The sequence below is a fragment of the Moschus berezovskii genome, chromosome 15, assembly GCF_049115385.1.
Source record: "Moschus berezovskii isolate FMDL1 chromosome 15, NW_MosBer_1.0, whole genome shotgun sequence".
In the NCBI taxonomy this organism is placed as follows: Eukaryota; Metazoa; Chordata; class Mammalia; order Artiodactyla; family Moschidae; genus Moschus; species Moschus berezovskii.
Window position 1 is genome coordinate 56932067 of NC_142474.1, and position 25248 is coordinate 56957314.

The window sequence follows — 25248 nt, forward strand, 5'->3', positions numbered from 1 at the left end:
AGATCTTAAGTTAATAAATTCCTTTCTTGCAGCTCACTACACCGGTGCCTTATAGGAATGTAACTTTGTTATGTGTCTAGCACCTGACTCTAGGAAAGTCACCTTAAAAGAATATAAGCCTTTTACTTGCTAACTAACCTATTGTTAGGAGAGAGGGCCATAACTGTTAGCAGGCCCCCTGGCCAGAAGAGGATGTAAACCACCTAAAACTTTTATCACGAGACACACAAAAATAAGCCCTGATCCTAATAAGGGTCAAGACTGCTGACCCCACGCGATTTTGGCGTGACTCTATACCTCCCTTTCTCTGTTTCTTATGCACATAACTTAGGGTATAAAAGCAACACTGGAAAATAAAGTTTTGGGCCTTGCTCACTGAAGCTTGGTCTCCCCGTGTCGTTCTTTCTCTTTTTCCATCCTTTTCTCTATTCTCCTTTTTCTGGTTGAGATCCTTGGAGCGCTGGGCCCTCTGAGTTTACTTATCTGCCTGGGCTTCTAAGACCCACTCGAGGGGGTGCCCTGGTGGGGTGCCTCCAGTGATTCGAGAGGGCGCCTGCGGCCTACGTAAACAGAGCAAGCCCCGTGCTGGGGTTTTATTGGTTTCCAGCGTAAACCAAGGAATCATCAGCCCCTGTCTCTCTCTCTTTCTCTCTCTCTGACGCCGACGCCGTTCATCCCGAGGATACCCTGGGCCATATCGAGGCTGGTCCCCGATACCTTCCCTTGCCTCTTCTAATTTCTGGGGGCTCAACTGTCCCCTGGCTTGTGGCAGCATCGCTCGTCGCTCCTTGCACCATCACGTGGCCTTTACTCCCCACACTCCTCCCTGTGTCTGTGTCTCTTCTCTCGTTATAAGGACACCAGTCATTAAGGGCCCACTCTGCTACCTCAATAACTCAACTACATCAGTAAAGATGCGATTTCTAAATAAGGTCAATATTCACAGGTCTCAAGGGTTAGGTTTCTGTATATCTTTTCCTGGGAAACAACTCAGCCTGTAACAGTGCCCTCTCTTGTTCCAAAGGCTCTGCCTTCCTGCCACAGACTAAGCACTAGGTTACTTCCAGTCTTGCTCCCAACTGTCTTCAGGGATTCCACACTAAGAATGCAGAACTCAAGAACAATGTTAAGTGGGCACCTCTGTGGGATCAGATGATCATCTTTCTTCTCAAAGATGAAGAAAAAGCACCCACTCCTGGCCATCTCCCAGTCCCCTCCCCTGGGTCTTCTGCTTCCCCCTTGCCTTGGGTCCCTAGCTGGTTAGTCCAGCCTACTTTGGAAGCAGGTTTCCAGGGCAGTATAGGGCAACTTTTTTTTTTTGAGGAAAAGCTGCTGAGATGGAGCAATTAGTTAGATGTGGACACCTTGCAATGAATACAAAGTAACTTTTTTAAAGACTAGGATAAAAGTCTTAAAAATACTCTAGTGATCAAGCAATTATGCACGTTTCAAACTGCCTCATGTATAGTCATCCTTGTATTTCCTCACACAAACTCCAAGCAGGAGCTGAACTAGCCTTGAGAAGATGACGAGGAGACTGGGCAAACTTTACCACTAAATGGTATTACCTGGGCAGGTGGAAGAGGGGAGCCACTCTCTTCTTAGGAGTCCTGCGATTCATCATTTGGAGAGAGGCTGGGGGCACAAGTGAAGACCCAACACAACAAAAGTCAAAGCTGTGCCCAATTATTTTAGACATGACACAGTTGTGTTTACCTATTGGAACTGAGGCTTACAGTATTTTGATTATGCTCTTTTGGGGATCACTGAGATGTCTGCTCTAATGTTATGTTGGTCTTAGATGTCTGTGTGTATGTAAAGTGAAGTCACTCAGTCGTGTTCGACTCTTTGCGACCCCATGGACTGTAGCCTACCAGGCTTCTCTGTCTTGGGATTCTCCAGGCAAGAATACTGGAGTGGGTTACCATTTCCTTCTCCAGGGGACCTTCCCGACCCAGGGATCGAACCCGGGTCTCCCGCAATGGAGGCAGATGCTTTAACCTCTGAGCCACCAGGGAAGCCCATGTGTGTATGTAAACTGAACCTAAACTGAACCAAAAGGAAATCAGTGAAACCCAACCTACTCAATCCACATATTTCCAATGACCACCCACCTGCCTCTGGGCGTGTTTTTGACAGACAGGTTCTTTACGAAACCCCCTACTCCCCACAGTGCTCACTGCAAGGACCAGGCACTTCAAATTAGAAGGTGAAAGCAGAGGAAAACACTGGCAAGAAATAAAAACTGCAGATGCTTCAGTACTTCATTCGTTTTTTCTTATTATCTGATGAGACTGAAATTATTTGGAAAGAATGAGTATTTCGAAGTTTTGGAACATAAAGCTAAACAGACCAAAATGGAATTCTGCTGTTTGGCCTCCACCTCTGCAGGCTCTGGTTTACACTGGAGAAATCAGTCAGCTTGAGGGGGGCAAAGGTCAGAGATGATCCTCTCTGAGCTACAGGGGAGACTCATATGCATCCCACCCACTTCCTATTTCACCCTGCAAAGTAGCACAACAGGGAGGCTTGGCAAATGGGCAAGGTAGACCCCCTGTGCCCTCCATGGTGAGGCTCCCTCATGCACCCAGCCCCACACACAGATCAGAAATTCTTGCTAACAGGCATGCAGGAGCCACAATGCCTCTCCTCAGTTTGGTTACTCAGGAAAGGTGGGTTACCTAAGAGATGAGGTAGTCATGGGGCAGGTGCAAGCTCTGCTGACAGCCAGCTCAGGTCCTGAGCCAGGGTTGCTGGCTGCTGGGCCTATGTTCTACCCACACAAAATGCCCTCTTGGTTGGCCAAAAGTCAGACACCATGCCAGCAGGTTCAGACCCTGACCTTAAAGTTGGTAACCCCAAGTTATGAGGGTGTGTGTTTTTACATGCCCAGATGTACTACAGAGAAAAGGCAAAGCACTGCTCTCCCTGCTCAGCCAGGGAACAAGATTGGCTCATATGGTGACAATCACTCAGCCGTTGCCTTCTGGCAGGAGAGCCAGCAATTAGGTGCATGGCAGCCAATGAGGTCTGACTCATCTGCAAGGCCATACCCTGCAGCCACCTGGCTCAAAAACCCTGCTGTGTGCATAGGAGGGAATGCTGGAGTCATATAGATGTCAAATACCAAGAACAGTCTGGGTGAGTGGCCAGATCAAAATGGCCTGTCCTTGCCTCTTCAGTGACTATGTTTGGTACACTAACTCGAGATAAAGACCTCTGGCAAAAAAAATTCTATTAGAGTTCTACCCCCATCCTTAACAAGGGCCCCACTGTATCTCAGGGTTTTAGAATTTCTTCACTCAAAGCTAATTGCAGTCATTTCTCAGGCAGGGAGAAGGATGCCAAAGGAAACAGGACTGGAATCTGGGCAGCAGAATTTCATAGGAATTATACTAATGGAGAATCCATATTTTCAGCAACTGGCCTTATCAAAAGGGTGGCCCTTGGGACACTCTTAACTAACTCTTCTCTGTTCTTTCCTTACTATTTCCTAGTTCTTCAGGGGTTCCGGGAAAGAGACTTAAAAACCTTGTCAAAAGATGGACTGGTGAAAACCCATTGTCTTTTCACACAGTTTTGTATGCTGTCATTTTCTTCATCATCTTCTCTCTGTTTTGAGAGTGCATGTGATCCAAGGAGATTTTGCAACTTATTATCTTGTGCCTTTGTTTATTTAGATTTTTGGAAGGAAGTGGTAATTTTCCTGAGACCCAGAATAATTAAAAAAAAAACAACAAACAAACAAAAAAACTTGACATGTGCTTTTTATCAGTTTGATTTCATTGGGAAAGTTCATTTCTAATTTCTTTTCAATCAATTATGTTCTAATCCTTTGGCAAGATTTTCATAATTTAAGAGTTAAGGGATCTGTCCAAAAGCAAACTGGTTACATATTAATAGTCTAGTTCACAACTGGAACTTTGGTATACTCTGTGATCTTACAATGTATGGTATTTTAAAAAAAGTTCTGTCCACTTTCCATATTATTTTGATTTTTCAAATAGGAATCTATTTACAAAGTTGCTACATTAGTATGCAAGTTTTGCATGGTCCCAGGATACAAGGCCAACAGACAAATATGCATTGTATTTCTGTATACTAGTATGTATGCAAAGTAACTGCAATTTAAACAGGAAAAAACGTGATTTATGACACCATAAAACTGTTTAAAAATAGATATGTATACTGAAACCAGTAAACATTGTCGAGAAAATTAAAGAAGACTCAGATAAATGAAGAGACATATTATATTCATAGATGAAAAATCTTAAAATTATAGATTATACACAATCCTAATAAAATTTTCAGCAAGGTTTTTGGGGTAGAAATTGATAAACTGATTCAAATTCACATCAAAATGCAAAGGACCTAGAATGGCCAAAACAAATTTTAAAAAGAACAAGTTGGAGGACTAAAACTACCTGATTCCAACACTTATATAGCTACAGTAACTAAGACAGTGGTACTAGCATAAGGAATGACATGCAGATTAATTTAACAGAACTATGTCCAAAAGTAGACCCTAATGGTCAACTGATTTTCTGACAAAGAAGTGAAAATAATACAATGAGAAAATTATACCATCTTCACTGAGTGGGACTGTAACAATTGAATGTTTATTTGGAAAACAATGACCCATAATCCTTAACTCACAGCTTAAACAGAAATTTGAAATGGATCACAGACGTAATGACTCTTTGCAACCCCATGGACTATATAGTCCATGGAATTCTCCAGGCCAGAACACTGGAGTGGGTAGCCTTTCCCTTCTCCAGGGGATCATCCCAACCCAGGGATCGAACTCAGGTATCCCGCATTGCGGGCAGATCCTTTACCAGCTGAGCCACAAGGGAAGCCCGAGAATACTGGAGTGGGTAGCCTATCCCTTCGCCAGCGGATCTTCCTGACCCAGGAATCGAACCGGGGTCTCCTGCATTGCAGGCAGATTCTTTACCAACTGAGTTATGAGGGAAGACCTTATAGTAAAGCTAAAACTAGGTTAACACATATCTGTGAAAAGCACTTGCATCTAGAACACAGAAAGAATTCTTTCACCTTGACCTAGTAAGAAAGTAAACAGACACGTCACCAAAAAGATATACAAATGGCCAACTGCACAGGAAAAGATGTCATAAGGGAAACACAAATTAAAACAATAAGATACACCCATCAGAATGGCTAAAATTGAAAAGGCTGACAATACCAAGTACTGGTGAGGATGCGGAGCAAATGGAACTCTCACACATCATCAACAGGCATGTAAAATCGTACCACTCGGAAAATAGTTTAGTGGTTTCTTATAGAGCTAAACATACACTTTCAAGAAATCCCATTCCTAGATATTTACTGATACCTAAGAGAAACAAAGCTAGTGGAGGTGATGGAATTCCAGTTGAGCTATTTCAAGTCTTGAAAGATGATGCTGTGAAAGTGCTGCACTCAATATGCCAGCAGATTTGGAAAACTCAGCAGTGGCCACAGGACTGGAAGAGGTCAGTCTTCATTCCAATCCCCAAGAAAGGCAATGCCAAAGAATGCTCTAACTACCGCACAATTGCACTCATCTCACACGCTAGTAAAGTCATGCTCAAAATTCTCCAAGCCAGGCTTCAGCAGTATGTAAACCGTGAACTCCCAGATGTTCAAGCAGGTTTTAGAAAAGGCAGAGGCACCAGAGATCAAATTGCCAACATCCGCTGGATCATGGAGAAAGCAAAAGAGTTTCAGAAAAACATCTATTTCTACTTCATTGACTATGCCAAAGCCTTTGACTGTGTCGATCACAATAAACTGTGGAACATTCTGAAAGAGATGGGAATCCCAGACCACCTGACCTGCTGCCTCTTGAGAAACCTGTATGCAGGTCAGGAAGCAACAGTTAGAACTGGACATGGAACAACAGACTGGTTCCAAATAGGAAAAGGTGTACGTCAAGGTTGTATATTGTCACCTTGCTTATTTAACTTATATGCAGAGTACATCATGAGGAACGCTGGGCTGGAAGAAGCACAAGCTGGAATCAAGATTGCTGGGAGAAATATCAATAACCTCAGATATGCCGATGACACTACCCTTATGGCAGAAAGTGAAGAGGAACTCAAAAGCCTCTTGATGAAAGTGAAAGAGGAGAGTGAAAAGGTTGGCTTGAAGCTCAACATTCAGAAAACAAGGATCATGGCATCTGGTCCCATCACTTCATGGGAAATAGATGGAAAAACAGTGGAAACAGTGTCAGACTTTGTTTTTTTGGGCTCCAAAATCACTGCAGATGCTGATTGCAGCCATGAAATTAAAAGACGCCTGCTCCTTGAAAGGAAAGTTATGACCAACCTTGATAGTATATTAAAAAGCAGAGACATTACTTTGCCAACAAAGGTCCGTCTAGTCAAGGCTATGGTTTTTCCCGTGGTCATGTATGGATGTGAGAGTTGGACTGTGAAGAAGGCTGATCGCCGAAGAATCGATGCTTTTGAACTGTGGTGTTGGAGAAGACTCGAGAGTCCCTTATACTGCAAGGAGATCCAACCAGTCCATTCTAAAGGAGATCAATCCTGGATGTTCATTGGAGAGACTGATGCTAAAGCTGAAACTGCAATACTTTGGCCACCTCATGCGACGAGTTGACTCACTGGAAAAGACTCTGATGCTGGGAAAGGTTGGGGGCGGGAGAAGGGGACGACGGAGAATGAGATGGCTGGATGGCATCACCGACTCTGTGGACATGAGTTTGAGTGTGCTCCGGGAGTTGGTGATGGACAGGGAGGCCTGGCGTGCTGTGATTCATGGGGTCGCGGAGAGTCGGACACGACTGAGCGACTGAACTGAACTGAACTGAACTGAAGAGAAACAAAAATATATCCACAGAAAGACTTGTATCTAAATATTGTTATTTATTCATAACAGCCCCAAATTGGAAACAATTCAACCCAAATTATCTATCAATAGGTGAATAATGACATAATATGGTAACATAATAAATGACATAAGTGATATATCCATGCTACGAAATATTAAACAATAAAAAATGAACTATGGACACAGGCAACAACATAGCTTTATTTCAAAATATGTGAAGTATGTTCTGTTTTGACTCCATTTATATGAAACTGTAGGAAACACAGATGGATGTGACCAGGGCATGTGGCCTGACTGGGAAGTGGCAAAGGCAACATTTTGGGGTAATGGTAATGCCCTCTGTCTTGCCTTTGGTGGTGGTTATGTGGGTGAATAAATTCACCAAAATTTACCAAACAATATACTTAACATGTGTGCTCTTTGCTGTGTGAAATTTAGCCCTTAATAAAGTTGCCTTAAAAAAATACCAATAGTGAAGTCTCTGCTCAAGCAACATTATCACAGACTTAGTTGCAATCTATGTTTCAAATCACTTAATTTTCTAATCTGAAAAATGAGAACAATTCCGGTCTGGCCCTGTTTTGGGAAATATTACACAGTTGTTCTCATTATTTGTGGATTCCGTGTTTTTCCAAAATCACCTAAGAACTAAATTTTACTTCTAATTCCAAAAACAGTACCTGTGGTGTTTTTTTGTGGTCACTATGGACATGCACATGTGCAGACTAACAAGAAACTTGAGTTGCTCCTAGCTGAGGCCAAAGCAACATTTTTGCTAATTTCAGCTCTGATACTGTAAAAAGATGTCCTTTCCGTGCCACGTTTGTCACATTGTTGTGCTTTTTTGAGATGCTTTTGATGTTGAAAATGGCTCCCAAGCTGAGTGCTGAAGTGCAATCTACTGTTCCTGAGGGCACGAAGGATGGGATGCACCGATCATCCAGAGAAAATGCATGTGTTCATCATTTGAATGCATCAGCTTCATTCGGTCAGGAGACACAGGGCTGTTGACTGTGAGTTCCATGTTAATGAATCGACAATATATATTAAATAAGGTGTCTTTAAACAAACATATATATAATATAAAGTTATTTATTGAGCCAGTGAAGAAAACGTGACTAGAGGCTCACGGAAACCTAACCTGTATTTCCTCTAGGAGCAGTGACTGTGTATCTGCCAGCTCAGTTGGTAACTTCATGAAACAATTACTATGAATAACAAAAATCCACTGTATATATCTTTCTAGTCTGTCTTTCCTTTCTCAGTGAAAAGGCTTTGAGTTTTCACCACCTCAATTACCGCTGTCTGGCTTTTCTCCAAAGTGTAAGTCAATTTTATTGGCTATGTGGTCTGACTGTGTAGGACACGGCAGGTCTCTACTCCATTTGATCTGGAGAGTTCAGCTGTGTGGCGATATTCTTGGCTCTCTTTAATTTTCAAAACTTCCACAGCTTTTTCACAAACTACTGTCACGCTATGCCCACTGATTTCTTCCACCTTTTGTACCTGTTATTTTCTTTAGATACATGGTTCTTTCTTTCCTCAATACTGACAAATACAGAATTTCATTTCTGGAGCCCATCATCCTTCTTGTGAGCGGTGCTGTTTCCAAATCTCTCCCCATGGCATCCGAAGTGTCTGCTTTACCTGTAAGAGCAGAGGCTGAGATGGGCTGCTATCAGTGACAACGCAGGCAAACAGATTTACACTCCTGAATTTAAAAAATTAATGTTGTCAGACAGTTAGTCTCTTATAAACATCTAGCTTTACTTCTATCATAAACTTTTACACAAAAACTCAACTCATGCAATCGCTTCCTGTCAACTTTCCTATACATTAATTTATTATGTTTTTAACAGCTGAAAACTGGAAAATTTTAAAAGCCGAAATTCAATGTTTTCAGTTCTCTTTGGAGACAATTCCACACTCCTCATTCAGAAGCTTCTTATTTGCTATTCTGGATCATTGTTACCCAAATTAGTTCAGTTTTCCTTCTGTTGTTTGGAAAGGGAAAGTAGTTTAACAAAACTAAAGAGAAAGATAATTTTCTTTAAAAAGCCACTTATTTCCTCTAAATAAAAAAAGGCACAGGGAGTTCTCTGTGGCCTACTGTTAGGATTCTGGGCTTTCATTGTTGTGGCTTGGATTCAATCCTTGGTCAGAGCACTAAGATCTTGCAAACTGTGAAGCCTGCTCAAAACAAACAAACAAAATAAACCCCCCTCCCAAAAAAAGGCATCGAAAAAAAAATCTATTGTGAAGATCACAAAACTGTGATCAACCAGAGTGTGCTTAGACCACCATGTGCTTACTGTGTTCTGACTATACAATAAGCCCTATACTTCTATTAATATACCGTGGTAAAGAGGGTAGAAGGATTAGACTGGCCTTATGATGAACCATACTTTTAATGTAAATAAGTATGTGCCCCCTCTGGCCCACCTACCCCTCTCATCCCTGAATATTCTAACAAAACACACACAAACAGCATTCCCCCAGTGGAAGCCCCCCAAAACCTAGAGTAAGTGAGAAGTAACTCGATTCGATTTTTAATTATTCAAAATTGAAAAACAGGGGCATCTACATTCAGCTCACCCATCCACCTTTATAAGACTGTTACTGCACAACATATACAGAAGTGAATCTGAACTCTCACAACACCCTTGGTTCAAACAAGAACATGTTTCTTATACAGGGAGAGGTCTTCAAAGATTAATCTGCAGCTCAGTGTCCAGGTGGTTGTTCACGTGTGACCTCCTTCAGACCCATAGCTGTTTTAAGTTTATGGGACAAACGCATCTACTTGAAATGAGCCATCAAAAATATGAGAATTTCAAGTGCTTTTGGTTATTTTTGAGATTTAAACATTTTCTCTGTTTAGAAAACAGAACAAAACAAAAATACATTCCTCCTGGAAAGTGAAATACTCCCAAAAGTGTGTGACCTAAAGGGAAACACAAGCCTCAGACACAGAAACTTATACACAGAGCAGACTTTGATGTAATCTAAGGCATGTGAAATTTATTCCTGGCTCTTGAAAACCTGCATCAACTATCTCCCACAACCATGTCCTTTAAGAGTTATGTTCCTACTATAATACCATTCTGGGAGAAATATGTATTATTTCTAGCTAGAGTTTAAATCTCAAAATAATAATCCTACCAACTGACTCAATCGTTAGGTGGCATTCACTTGGGTCAAACGGTGTTTGGAAACTCAGGTTGCCCAAGCAGAGGACTCTCCTAAATGGAGTAGCCCGCATGTTTGACATATTGGTTCAGTTCAGTGGCTCAGTCGAGTCTGACTCTTTGCTACCCCATGGACCGCAGCACGCCAGTCTTCCCTGTCCATCACCAACTTCCAGAGCCTACTCAAACTCATGTCCATCATGTCGGTGATGCCACCCAACCATCTCATCGTCTGTTGTCCCCTTTTCCTCCCGCCATCAATCTTTCCCAGCATCAGGGTCTTTTCCAATGAGTTGGTTCTTCGCATCAGGTGGCCAAAGTATTGGAGTTTCAGCTTCAGCATTAGTCCTTCCAATGAATGTTCAGGACTGATTTCCTTTAGGATAGACTGGTTGGATCTCCTTGCTGTCCAAGGGACTCTCAGAGTCTTCTCCAACACCACAGTTCAAAAGCATCAATTCTTTGGCACTCAGCTTTCTTTATAGTCCAACTCTCACATCCGTATGTGACTACTGGAAAAACCATAACCTTGACTAAACAAACCTTTGTAACGTCTCTACTTTTTAATACACTGTCTAGGTTGGTCATAGCTTTTCTTCCAAGGAGCAAACGTCTTTTTATTTCATGGCTGCAGTCACCATCAGCAGTGATTTTGGAGCTCAAAAAAAATAAAGTCTGTCACTATTTCCATTGTTTCCCCATCTATTTGCCATGAAGTGATGGGACCGGATGCCATGATCTTAGTTTTCTGAATGCTGAGTTTTAAGCCAACTTTTTCACTCTCCCCTTTCACTTTCATCAAGAGGCTTTTTAGTTCTTCATCACTTTCTGCCATAAGGGCAGTATCATCTGTGTATTTGAGGTTATTGATATTTCTCTTGGCAATCTTGATTCCAGCTTGTGCTTCATCCAGCCTGGCATTTTGCATGATGTACTCTGCATATAAGTTAAATAAGCAAGGTGACAATACACAGCCTTGACATATTCCTTTTCCTATTTGGAACCAGTCTGTTGTTCCATGTCCAGTTCTGACTGTTGCTTCTTGACCTGCACACAGATTTCTCAGGAGGCAGGTCAGGTGGCCTGGTATTCCTATCTCTTTAATTTCCCACAGCTTTCTGTGATCCACACAATCAAGGGTTTGGCATAGTCAGTAAAGCAAAAGTAGATGTTTTTCTGGAACTCTCTTGCTTTTCCCATGATCCAGCAGATGTTGGCAATTTGATCTTTGGTTCCTCTGCCTTTTCTAAATCCAGCTTGAACATCTGGAAGTTCATGGTTCACGTACTGTTGAAGCCTGGCTTCAGAATTTTGAGCATTACTTTGCTAGCATGTGAGATGAGTGCAATTGTGTGGTAGTTTGAACATACTTTGGAGTTGCCTTTCTTGGGGTCTGCAACAAAAGCTGACCTTTTCCAGTCCTGTCGCCACTGATGAGTTTTCCAGATTTGTTGGCATATTGAGTGCAGCACTTTTACAGCACTGAACAATTCAGAAAATTTATTAAGTTCCTTGAATTCACAATTTTTAAACTCTCTCCATCCACCCAACATTCACTGAACACCAGTAGGGTAGCACTGGGCTTGGCACCTGGAAATTGAACCACCCTAAAATATACAAGCTAGCAGCCTGTATATTTGTGGATAAATATATGATATTATATCATATGATATAATATATTGTGGATAAACAAACCCACTACAGTAAGTTTTCTGCCACAGCAATGCTCAAAATACAGCAATAGACTGGAGGAAGGAGCAATAACTGCCCCCAGGGACAATGAGTGGGTATCACAGAGAAGAAAAACTGGAGTTGCTTGTTTTTACCTTTCATCATTATATCTTCAAAACATGACAATACAGACACAAGCACCAGTCTCCGTGTATCCATGACCTGGCTTAAACGATTAGGAACTCAGCCCCTTCTGGTTCACTGAAACCCCCATATGCTGCCACCCAACCCTTTGTTTTGCTCTGGAAGTCAATCCTCAACATTTTTATCTGTGTTTGAAGACTGACCTGGAAAGGATCTTTGATGAATAACACTAACCTCCCCATCTATTTTTTTGCTTGCGACCCTGCCAGAGTCATATACCCTAATTCTTGCTGGTGACACCAAAACCTGGGCTGGGTTCAGGGCAAATACCTAAGACATTATGGCACCTCTGAGTTGGGTGCAGGACAAGATGGAGCTGATCCAATGAAACCCCATCCTGCCTTATCTGGAATGCTGACTGCATTCTTCTAGCTCTTGGTGCTCTTAAAACTGCTATTTCTTTAGAAGCTTAATGAGCACCTACTGTTTGTATATAATGTGGTTACAGTCCACATTGGACTTCCCTCACAGCTCAGGTGGTAAAGAATCTGGCTTGATTCCTGGGTCGGGAAGATCTGCTGGAGAAAGGATAGGCTACCCACACCAGTATTCTTGGGCTTATCTTGTGGCTCAGCTGGTAAAGAATCTGCCCGCAATGCATGAGACCTGGGTTTGATCCCTGGGTTGGGAAGATCCCCTGGAGAAGGGAAAGGCTACCCACTCTAGTATTCTGGCCTGGAAAATTCCACGGACTGTATAGTCCATGGGGTCACAAAGAGTCAGACACAACTGAATGACTTTCACTCACAGTCCACATTCCCATGTGCCCATTGCAACCTCAGACTGTATGGGTCTTGCCCCGGGGGCTAAGCTGCCCCAGAGTTGGGTCCTGTCACCACCTTGATCTTCCCTGGGTGGGGAGCCTGGTGCATCTGAATGTCTGGGCTATCTACCTCCCATCCCTTCAGAGTTTCCTCTCAACATCCATGCAGTTAGTTACCTAACCCAGAGCATGACCCTGGACTGCCTCTTCAGCACAATCTGTCTGTTCCTTTGAGGCCATCCACCACTCCACTGTCCACCTCCATCATCACCGTTCTGTCCAGGCGCCCATAACATCTCGGGTCTCTGTGCTCTTACCTGGGAAGCTCCATTCCTCTCCTTAATGATGAAAGTCACACCTACCATGCTCCTGCACACATGCATTATCTCACAAGAGTCCATGCCACCAAGACATCATCACCTTCATTTTGCTGATGGGGAAACTGAGGATGGGCACCTCAGCCAAAGTCCCAGAACTAGTGAGCAGAAGGACCCAGACTTGAGCGTAACCGCAAGTCCCAGTGATCCCCGATCTAAAATTCTTATTGCGTCTAATAAACAATATCTACAAATTGGAAACTCCACAGGATTCTCCTTGTGGGATGTTTCTGTTTTCCAATTGGGTTTCATGGTTTCTCTAGTTTTACAGTGGTTTTGGTTAAGGTTTCAGTTTCTTTAAGCCATATTTAAACAAACCATATTTTAAAATGATGAAATTTTAGGTATTTCCATTACAGAGCTCCACAATAACGTAAGGATACAAAGAACCATATAGATACGAACTGAAATGCCACATGGGTCAGTGACTTGATTTCTAAGAACAAAATGGAGGTAACAGCAGAATCAAAAGAAGGAACCTAGGTTTTAATATTAATATAGTGAGACTATATCAAGGGTGATGGTCCTAATTTTCTAAATGGCAAGATGTTATATTAATTTTAGAGTTTTGAGTGCACATTTCAGGATCATTTAGTTCAACCTTCCTCATTTTACAGATGAGGAAACTGAAGCACAGAAGTTAGGCAGGTAACCTGAGCTAAATTCATTCTTTTGCCTCTGGCTGTCCACATAAATAACAGAACCTTACTGTGATTAAGAAGTGACATCATATACTCTATAACCCAAGAGACAGAGAAACACAACTCTTTATCTACCTTTTGGTATCTCAATTTTCCACTTAGGTCACGTTAAATTTGATGTTAAACCAACGCAAAGTTGTAGGCTTAACAGTATTCGACTGTGTCAATCAGGAACATGGGCAATTCAGAGCCAAAACTTTGCTTTTCCAGAACCACAAGGGGCAATGTAAACTGTGGGTACCTGTTTGAAGTCAAGGCTATTTAAGGCTATTCAGAAATTTGGCATGTTCTTCTCCTCTTGGTAACAAGGTTTCTCCTCCTATCTTTGGACCTGTCTTTTCCTAGAAAAACAGAAACAGTTTAATAAGAAATGGGTCAACAGTATTTGCATGGGTCACTAAAATCTATCACCTTACGGATGACATACCTTTAACATTCCATCCCGTTCCCATTTGAAGAGGCCACAATTACTGAAACAGAAAAGATGGGACTGACTCAGTGATGAGGTTACAAGTCCATATACATGAAGATAACAGTGCTCCTTGCACTTTTGGGGAGATCCGCCTCATTTAAGCAGAAGCTCAACTAAGGTGAGATTCATATTCCCGTTTACATTCTACTGCTACTGAAAATACACACGCCAGTGATCTGAGCAATGGTTTTGAAGTCTGTCAAAAGCCAGTCTGTCAAAAGGCAAGGAGAGTGAACTTGGTTTCCAGTGAAGGTCACTGGGATGACTCTCAGATTGAGAAAGCCAGCCTATAGCGACAAGAAGCCCATGGCTTGTTCCTTTCTCCTTTTCTGGAACTCAATGGTTGTGGTAAGAGAGGATTACTCTTCTTTTGGGTTTGAACAATGCTTCCCCATTTTCAGTAGTGAGAACAGGGAAGACAGTGATATCTTGACTTTTCCACTGAAAGGTCACTGTTAAGTTTGGGGCCAAAGCGACACAACAGGAAGAAAATCTTTTCCTGGTCCACAGATTTTTCACTCTCTTTAGTCAAAGGGCCTAGAGACTCATTCTCATTGTTTAACATGGTAGTTGAGTCCAACCCTGAGAAGGCAGGGGGATACTATGGGGAAAGCTTATTTTCTAGCAATTTTACACTGGGGAGAGAGAAACAAATGAAATACAGTGAAGTCATGGGACTGTGGCTCCCAGGAGCCTTGGATCTGAGAGGGTCTTGGGCATAGGGCCACCCCATCAGGCTCATCCTTTCTCCCCATCTTCCTTAGACCCCACTCTGAGCATCAGCGGCAAAGGACTTAGCCCGGAGCCTCTCCATAACCTTCCCCAGCTACAGACCTGTTCAATATCTATTGAGAGAACTTTCAGAGCCTACTACCAGATCAATGATAATAATATTACACACAACTCACTGTTAGACAATTATAACACATGGGCCAACTCCAGCCTGCCACAGCTTTCATGAATTTTTTTTGAACATAGCCATGTCTATTTGAGTATTACCTATGACTGGCACAACAACGTGTTTGAGTAGTGGTGAAAGAGACCACAGGGCTGGCAAAGCCTAATATATTTACCATTTGGCCTTTGACAGAAAAAGTGTGCCCATTTCTGCTCTAGATCAAGAATTGACAAGAGAGACCAGAGAAAGCACAAGTTCTTAACAAAGTAACAGTGCCACCTGGGGGCTGAAAAGCATCATATTCTTTCATTTGAGTTGCACTTACTGCTTATCCTTAATGGTCACACTTCTCTGATACTCTGTTGTTTTACACAAGCTCTTGCTGTTACAATATTTTGGAGAGAAGTCAAGTATCAATATATGAATAGGTACTTTAAACAATTCTAATCTCAATTGTTAAAAAAAAAAATGCACAAACCAGCTCTGACAAGGGGATGAACCAGCATGGGATTTGGGTTCCTCCACCCCCACCCTCATTCCAAATCAGCCGTGGAGAAACCTGACATGAGAGTGAAGTTTGGGCTCCAGGAAATAAACAACAACCCAAATGAAATAAGTGAACAACAACAAAAAGTAGTGAGGATATGCTGGTGAAACATTCTCAGGAAGACTAAAAGTGATTGTGAAATTGCCTCAAATTCCAAAGAATCAACATCATACAACCCACACCACCCAGGCTCCATTTAGTCAACAAACATTTCTGATAACCTAGTGTCAGGCACTATATTTAGTATTGGGGGTATAGTCATGAAAAGGGGAGGATCCCTTCCCTCCAGGAGCAGTTGGGGATACCCAGGAGCTGTAAGAAGGCACAGAACAAGGCTGACCCTCTTGGGGTCAAGGACCGTCCGAAGTTTCTAGGGAACATCATCACCCGGGAATTGCAAAAAGGTTCAGGAAGCCTATGGGACCAAGAACCCCATGAATACTCATACCTGCAGTGCTTCTGGGGGAGTCTGTCAAGGGAGATAGCTCTGTTTCCACAGGGACACTTGAAAAACCTCTTCACACCATCATGCCAGTGGTAGTCATGCTGCTCGCTGACGCAGGTCTCCAGAGGCTTGAAGTGGGTGTAGGCGCACTGCACAGACCCAGCACAAAGATCTGCTCAAGAGGCCTGAAGCAGAGAGGAGCCAGCGGCCACAAAGGCGGCCTGTTCCTCAGAACTTCTGTTCTCTTGTCACTACCAGGCAGTGACTAGTGGAGTGACCATCTTTCAGGTGCAGTGATCCCTGTGATTTCTTGACTTTCCCCCTATTAATACCATTTTTTCTCATGTTTGCCCCAACTTCAGGTGTAAAATTCACAGTAATCTTCTGTGACATCAAGACAATAGCTAGGGAGAAGGAAGAAAAGGACTGGAAATTTCTAAGTAGCTTTAGTTGGTCTACCCTGTATTCACTATAGTCCCTGACTATAAGACTACAGGTTATAGGCATGGGGCCTATTTAGGAAGATGATGAGCTGCATTTTCACTTTCCCTTACAAGGTCTCTGAAAAGGATTATAAGCTTATTACTACTCCTATTTCATAAGCAGTAAAACCAAGAAAGATCTTAATTAATTTAATTTTGATCCTTAAAACGGCTGAACAGAACAAGAAATGGTAGGTGAAGATTGAAACAGAGTCAGGACAATGCTGTGTAATTTCTGGTAACCATACTGAGTCTAGATGAACAACTTTTGGCCTTGGCAGCCTCAAAGAGGGCAGGGTACGGTGGTATGCCAATTGTGTTAGGCAAAATAATCCTTTCAAGATATGCATACCCTGTTCCCTGGAACTCACAAGTATGTTATGTTACTGGCAAAGGGGAATTCAGGTTGCACATGGAATGAAGGTTGCTAATCAGTTGATTTTAAGATTGGGAAATTATTCTGGATTGTCCAGGTGGGCCCAAAGGATTCACAAGAGTCCTCAAGAGTGGGAGAGAGGAAAGGAGGTTGGAGCCATGTGCTGAGAGGACCCCACCTCCCACTGCTGGTTCTGATGATGGAGGAAGGGGCTCCGAGTCAAGGTATGTAGGCAAGCTCTAGAAGCTGGAAAAGGCAAGGACACGGATTCTCCCCTAGAGCTCTAGAAAGGAATGCACCCTACTGACGGCTGGATTTTACCCCAGCAAAACCCACATAAAATTCTGATCTATAGAACTGTTAGATAATGTATCTGTGCTGTTCTGAGCCCCCAGTCGGTGGTCATTTGTTAAGCAGCAACAGGAAAGGAATACACCAGATCTGTCCTAATATGGCCATCTTGTCAGAGGAAAAGCTGTCCTCTAAGGTAAAGGCTTTACTGCTTCCCTAGGGTCTGCACTTTCTCAAAGGAGTAGTTGGTTTAGTGCTGCCCCCCAAACATAAAGGAGAATCTAAGGTTTTAAAAATAAAGTCAGAGAATGCTGTACTTGTAAGCTAAGCCTCTTCTTCCTCTAACACATGCTCACAATGCTGATTAGTCAAGGAGGTATATTCAAAAGGAATGGGAATACCAGGAAACATGTACAGAAAGAACTTTTCCGGGAGACATTTATGTTAGGTCCTGAGCAGAAGGGAACAAAAGTGGTTAATCACATCTGATGCCAAGTCAAATTTTTCAATTAAGGCCCCAGGGACTGGGAACTAAGAATTGAGGACATGTTAAAACTTGAGAAGGGTGGCTTCCCTGGTGGCTCAATGGTAAAGAATCTACCTGCAAGAGATGGGTACAATCCCTGGGCCAGGAAGATCCCACATGCCACAGAGCCACTAAGGCCATGTGCCACGACTATTGAGCCTGTGCTCTAGAGCCCACAAGCCGCAATTACTGAATCCCGTGCTCCCTAAAGCCCATGTTCTGCAACAAGAGAAGCCACTATAATGAGAAGCCCAAACTGTAACTAGAGAGCAGTGCTCCCAATGGCTGCAACTACAGAAAAGCCCATGCAGCAACAAAGATCCAGCACAGCTAAAAACAAACCAAAAAAACTTGAGGAGAGATAACACTGGGGTCCTGCCTAATTAAATGACCCTAAATCCAGGCAGGACTCTGGTCACAAAACACGGCCCCAAACCCCACCAAGTTTCCACACCCTGCAAGGTCACAGAGCCCACAGATAGGCCAGAGGGGAAGCCGTCTCCCACACTCACCGTCTTGCATGTCACGACTCGACATTTTACTTCCCGGGTGTTTCTCATCTTTTCTTCCATTTGTTCTTTTTTTACCAGAGGCTCAAAATAGCGTTCCTGCAGCTCAGCCTCGGCCTGGAGTGACATGATACCCAGAAGACCTTCAACCAAATCTGATATAGACTCAGGCAGTTGTTTAAATCAAATCAGACCTGAAGAAATAAGCTAACTGTATGAACGCATGGGTCAGTGAACTGAGCCAAAAGATGGTAAGTAGAAATAAGCCCTTAATGGACAAATAGAAGGCATGAAAGCATATGGTGACGTGTAAGACATTAAGTACAAATTTAAACTACTGACGTGATTAGCAGTGTCATGAGCTCAAGTGTGCCCCAGAAGGGAAACGTTTCCATTGTTCCAACACAGACTAGTTTATGGGAGGTGGTGGATGCCTCCTCAGTGATGGCACCCCATCTGTTTGATTCTATCCTCCAGACCAAGCACTCGGCAGGAACAATCCCTGCTTGTCTGGAACAATGTGTAGAAGGTGTAAGGGCAGAGAGCTATTCATAACAGAATGTGGTCGCAGTCCAGTCAGCACAGCTGAACAAGGCATGAAGTGCCAGGGAGCTTGGCTCTATAGTCTTTCACAGTCTGCTTGAGCTCCTCTCCTAAGTCTCGAGTCCAGTAGAAAAATATTTAATTGTCTCCTTAGTCCTTTATTAACCAAAAGAAAGGTAGATTATTTGGCATGCTGGCACTAAATAAGGGACATTTAAAAAATCTGCTGTAACGCTTCTTTTGTTATCTCAGTGACCACTACCCCTGCTACTGACAGGGACCACAAACGCTACACCTTTTGCAGTGCATGCAACAGTACCTCATACATCAAAGGATAATTCTGAATGTTCTACAGGGCATCCATGTTGATGGAAAACCTATTATAACTTTGGAACCTAATAGCTTTATTTATATACAACCCTACGACTCTTGTGCACGGTTTTAATATACACTGACTGTTCCTAAAGTGCAACCGGACAAGTCCTATGGTTATGGAGGGAAAAATTTGCTTTGATATCTTGTACAACACAGTTAGTTGATATTTTTATACAATATAAAGTTATTATAAAATATGGGACTGAAACACTTTAATACCAAAGTCAATTTAAATAATGTTGAATGATACTCTTCAAAGAAACAAAGGGAAAGCTAAAATCTATTAGCAATATTCCTGTTCTTCAAAATAAATTCAAACAAGCCAACATAAAATTAATGTCTCAGCTGAGGTTACGGGAACAAATTTTGAGTCCCATAACAGAGCACCCGAGTCAGAGGACAGCTCTGTTACCTGTGACCTTCTGGGCTCTTTCTTACCTCTTTTAAGATCCCTGTGTGCCTCGATTTTGCTTTTAGAATTGTCTGAAATTCCTCAGATTCCAGGTAAGCAAGTTGCTCTCTCCTTTTTTTCTTGGCAGGCTCCAATTCATCCTCAGCTACAGCAGAATGAAAAAATGTGAGCTGTCACAGAGGAACTGCAGAGTCAGTGTGCCTCACCAACTCAGCATCCCCCAGCTGTGTTCCCCGCCATAAGACCCTTCAAAATGAATTTACCTCCCCTGGTACCAATAAAGGGAGGCTCTTAGAAGAAGTGAACTGAGAAGTACAAACTAGAATGGAGGGAGGGGATGGCCGGTTTGATCACTAAATTAGAATCTCTTTTTCACCTTAAAATAAGGGCCAATTATGAAAAGAGGTAATAACAACAAAATTCCTATCTACAAATTGAGGTTAAAGTGACAATTGTCAGCTTCAGTTTTAAAAATGAAAATAGGGCAATTTAAAACAAGGTCTGCTCCTTTAAAGCAAAATACATCTTTATACTAATATATAGGTGCAAAGAGACAATGAGTAATCTCAAGATTTTAAATTGTACATAATTTCATTTTAATTCAATGTGATTATAATAAACAATCAGTTCCAGCTGCAGAAATACTACTGAGGTACTCTCCAGAGGAAAAGTGGGAAAAAAAAAATGACCTTTGATCTCAAGTGCTTCCCTGATAGCTCAGTTGGTAAAGAATCTGCCTGCAATGCAGGAGACCTCAATTTGATTCCTGGGTTGGGAAGATCCACTGGAGAAGGGACAGGCTACCCACTCCAGTACTGGGCTTTCCCTTATGGCTCAGCTGGTAAAGACTGCGCTTGCAATGCGGGAGACCTGGGTTTGACCCCTGGGTTGGGAAGATCTACTGGAGAAGGGAAAGGCTACCCACTCCAGTATTCTGGCCTGGAGAATTCCATGGACTGTATAGTCCATGGGGGCGCAAAGAGTCGGACATGACTGACTGACTTTCGCTTTTAGTCTTTTAGTCTTTCAGGATGATTATGTTTTGGAACATTTCCTCTGTAAGTAGTGTCTCTTTCCCACTGGACAGCTTCCCATTTGGAGTACCTTGAGAAAATGTGCTGTTCTTTTCTACACGTTCCTTCACTTCCAGGACATTCTGGGGTTCCTTTAGCTTCTTAATGCTATTTGGGTCTGTTTTTGCAAGAATCTGGCCTTTTGACCTTAATTTGGTTATAGCAGCTAACTAGGAAAACAGAAAAGAGGGAGATAAAAATCTAAACGATAAGATAGGCGTCTGTAGCTCTGTATCCCTTTCCAGTGATTAATCAGTGAATTTTGGCAGTTCTCAAACATACATTAGCAAAATACATCTTCATTTTACTTAGCATTATTAACACAATCATTAAAACTTCAAAGAAGGGAAGACGGGTCTCTTAAGTTAGCAAACCAAATCTCACCTTATTTTTTAACTTCAGATAGTCTGTAAGCTTTTAGATCCATAAAGGAACCACATAAACATTTTAGAAATTTGTTTCAGAACAGAAAAAAGATAGAATTCCAAGTCTGTCACTTACTAGTTTATAACCTGATTTAATTGTTCAGCTTCAGTTTCTACATTTGTAAAATGAAGATGACAGATGACACCCCTATCTTTTAGGGTTGTAGTTGTAAGGATAAAACGAGATAATGCAAGACAAGCATGTAAATACACAGTAAATAGCATGTATGCACAAATCTCAGACACAGAATAATAGTTAACATAGGTGTGTAACTGCTATTACTATTACTAAAGGTGTGGCTTTGCCTTGCAGCTAGCCTTTGCTCTTCATGTGATTCTAGCTGCTAACTAGAATGGAGAAGACAGGTTCAAGTCGGGGGCTCAGTGACTCAGGAAAAGGAGAGGTTCTGACCACCCCCAACGGCCACTTCAATCAGAGCAATTTAGTTTTTAGCTGTCTACAGACTGGGCTTCTACCTAAGATTTCTTCCATGTTATCTCCTGCAGCCTGACAAGAAATAATGTGGAGACAGTGGCTGGTTTTCTTGAATTAAATGAATGGCATTGTTGATACCAATTATCATTCAAAATTCCTTTGACTCTAATTATCATGATCAATAAACAGGTATGAGGTAACTGTCTCGTCTGGTCACGGGTATATTAAGTTTGAAGCACCAGCTGTGTCTCATAGAATACAGATCCAAGTGGTGAAGAACACAGACTCCAGCTACCTTTTTGGCTTCCGCTAAGGCACTCAGCTTTGGTCTTGGTGGTGGTGACTCATCAAAAAAGAGGACATCATCTCCTTCTGAGATGCCTCTTCCAAGCTTGGGCATCTGCGTGGTTGGGGTTCCTTCCATCTTGGGGAATTTAGCCCCCGTTGGTGGAGATCGACAAGGGGGCTGCTGAGAAGAGGATGGCACAGCTGGGCTCCTGATTTCACTGGAGCTTTGCAGAAAGCTTTATAAAGAAAAAGGCAGTCACAAACTATGCACAAAAGCACAAAACACACAGACTGGAAGACCGCAGGCAGGCCACGAGCTGATAAGCAGTCATCAGTAAAATAATTTTCCATCCTTGGTTATTCAGATTAGCGCACAGTAAAAAAGAACAAATCTCACTAATTCTTCAGTTAACTGAATTTTCACTGAATAAATGCTGTTTCACCAATTTACAACTGATTACTAATTTTATCAATTGGCTTTCTAGTAGGGTCAGTATATGGAGCATCTTCAGCCCTGAAGGTGAGCTGTGGACTATATTTTGAGCCCTCTGATTAGCTGAGATGCTTCAGGAACTCACTGAATCTGTGTATTTTGTTTATTCTACTAGGATGAGGTAACACACACAGTACATTTGGAAGTCATAAAAGAAGGGTGCTATTAACATGATTCACACTGATTATTTTATATATGGGCTTTTTTTCTAGTTTTAAGATGATATTTTATTTTTCTAGTATAGTTGTTTGTCAGGAAGCATCTAACAGGAAGCTTCCTGTGTGCTGTTTTGGATCTGTCAGGAATTCTCTGTTCCTTATTAATTCCTGAATATTCAGGAATTAAGAGGAGAGGCAAGCCTCTGCTGGGGGCTAAGGAATCCAGGCATTTCCTTCGTTAGTTTTTCTATATGGTGATAATTACCCTCTTCCTTTTTATGAACCATATGGTAAAAGTGATTATTTACAACTCTCTCAAGTCTGGAATTTTAATCTTTATCTTTGCTGAGAATAACTACAGTATATATGCCCACAACAAGTTGATTAAAACACCTTTGCTCCATCAGAGCTTTGGTCCCCGTGTCTTGCTTTCTCTCTCTTTTTCAGGCTAATTCTTGGAGCGTAGAGGATCTCTGGGTTCACTTTCCTGCCCGGGCTTCTAAGACCCTCTCGAAAAGGCGCTCTGCGCTTTCACACTATCAAGAGGGCGCCTGAGGCCTTCATGAACAGAGCAAGCCCCGTGTGGGGGCTTTATTGGCTTTCTGTGTAAACCAAGGAATATCAGCCTCTTTCTCTCTCTTTTACTTTCTTATCGGTTGACTCCAGACCACCAGGTTCGGGTCCATTAAAGGACCTCGACAGTTGTTTTACAATGTTGTGTTAGTTTTTGCTGTATAATATATCTCCTCCTTGAATCTCCCTCCCACCCCTTCGTATGTGGCTTCGAGGGCTAAGTGAAAACAACAAAGGTCAGAAATCATTTGTCCTAACGTCTCATTGTAGAGATGAAGAAACTGAGGCCCAAGACCCTACTGCCCATCAAGTGACAGGCTGAGGACTAGTACCAGGTAATCCTGAGCCAGTCTTCTTTTCACTACCATATTATCCTCACTCCTATAAGTTTCAGGCTGAGTTTGCCAACTGCCTACCAGATGCTGCCCAAAGATAAATTATGTTTGGCCAGCAAAACTTTAAACCGTAATGCCTTTAAACTGACAGGTACTTTCCACTCCCCACATGGTCCACACGTGTCCATGTATATACATATACATTCATGTCATCTGTAGGCCCCTGATGAATACTGCTATAGATAGCCTACCAGGACCTCAAACTAACCTGCCTGAGGCCAAATCTGTTCCCCTATTTTTCCAAAGCATCTCTTCTTGACTCTTAATAGACTTCTTTCCCCCCATGGAACCACATACCCTGTAAGAGCCCAGGTCTGGGACAGCAATGGTTCAACACTGGAGTAGAATAGGTAGGTGTGAGTTTAAACTTGGCTCCACTATCTACTAGCTCTCTGGTCTTCAGTTACATTAATCACAAGACAAGGATAATAATACTTCACAGATTATGGTAAGGACCAATGTGACGTGTGTACAGTGTTAAAGCATGGTGGTCAGCGTACACTGGTGCCTGTAGACAGTAGCTTTTACTACCATTCAGATAACTTGAGTTCAAGAGTCTTTGATTCATTTACTTTCCATGCCCATTTCCACTTGATTTTGCCTCTCAAGTGACTCTCCATTCTCGGTGTCTCAATTTTATCATTGACCTGAACAAATGCAGAAGCCATGCACTGGCTCAGACTGTAATTAAAAAACCTAACTGGCAAAACTAAGAAACGTGGCAAACTGGCCACAGTCTACTTTCCTTTTTCACAAAACTGTCTTTGTATGTCATTACTTTCTCTTTTCTACAGTGACATTAATTACTACAGCCTGTAGTACTTGGTCTCAGGATTCACTAGCATCAGTCAGAAATACTTACCTTTAAATGCTTTATAACTTTAAAAGTTATGCTAAAATTATTTTTAAGAAAACTTTCAAAGCTGAAAAGGCGGTCAACCACCTCAAATCCAGCGTCACACTTCTGAAATCTACGAGGACAGCTGCAGAATTCATGATATGAGCAATCTACACAGGGACTATCAAACCTGTGCCTCCTACCGTTTCTGCAGTTCTTCTGATTTCTTCTTCCGCATCTCTAACATATGCTGCTTCTGTTGCTTCAAGAGGGCTGATGCTGAGATGGACTGGAAAGCAGGTTTCGGGCTCCCCATGATCCCTAAAACACAAGCCACAGGCTGAGCAAGTTCTGAGAGGGGGCAGGTCTCAGGTGTGGACACCAGAGCAGGTGCAGGCTGACTGTACCTGATGACCTGGCTTTGGCTAAATGATGTTTCAGGTTTCTGGCTCCAGATGTAGGCAAGTCCATCAAGTCCCTGAATTCCTCAGAACAAGACAAGCTCTTCTGGGGTATTCCTGAAATATATATCAGGTTTAGAGGATTCAATTCAGTCTATTTTCTGTCATGTGTCTTATTCTTTTTTTAAACTCTGCTTTCATAATTTTTTCATTTGTAAATGAAGTAGATGGAATATCAAGAGAAAAGAGAATCCTTAATCTCTAACATCAGACCAGTAGGACTGCAAAGGTAAGACAAATACCTTACTTTGAAAAATGATTAAAATACTATTATCTGAAGGGTCATTTCACACACTATTTCTGGATTGTGCACTACGGGAAAGGGTCCATGCTAGACTTTGACCACTGTTATAAACAGAGCCTCAAGGACAGAGTGGAGGTGGCATTCTCTGGTCTGGACCTGTTTTAGTGAAAGACAGGAAGCTGACAATACTGATTCTAGTGCCAGACACTAAGAGTTAGACCCAGAT

General features: G+C 42.3%; 1 protein-coding gene across 5 annotated transcripts in view; it reads right to left on the bottom strand.

Moving 5' to 3' along the window:
* Positions 1-6385: 6385 nt before the first annotated feature.
* The window catches only part of MCM10 (minichromosome maintenance 10 replication initiation factor), a 39164-nt gene continuing 20301 nt past the window's right edge, over positions 6386-25248 (bottom strand). For 3 of the 5 annotated variants that reach the window (XM_055428580.2, XM_055428576.2, XM_055428568.2), the window contains 10 exons: positions 24725-24835; positions 24521-24638; positions 21868-22096; positions 20743-20881; positions 19665-19783; positions 18312-18425; positions 16128-16273; positions 14190-14232; positions 14004-14103; positions 6386-8505 (listed from right to left, as the gene is read on the bottom strand). In XM_055428580.2, coding sequence (XP_055284555.2) covers positions 14020-14103; positions 14190-14232; positions 16128-16273; positions 18312-18425; positions 19665-19783; positions 20743-20881; positions 21868-22096; positions 24521-24638; positions 24725-24835 — 1103 coding nt within the window. In that variant the 3' untranslated portion in view covers positions 6386-8505; positions 14004-14019. Of the gene's footprint in view, positions 8521-14003; positions 14104-14189; positions 14233-16127; positions 16274-18311; positions 18426-19664; positions 19784-20742; positions 20882-21867; positions 22097-24520; positions 24639-24724; positions 24836-25248 lie in introns of those variants that run through there. The other 2 variants (XM_055428572.2, XM_055428582.2) reach the window with 2 other exon arrangements.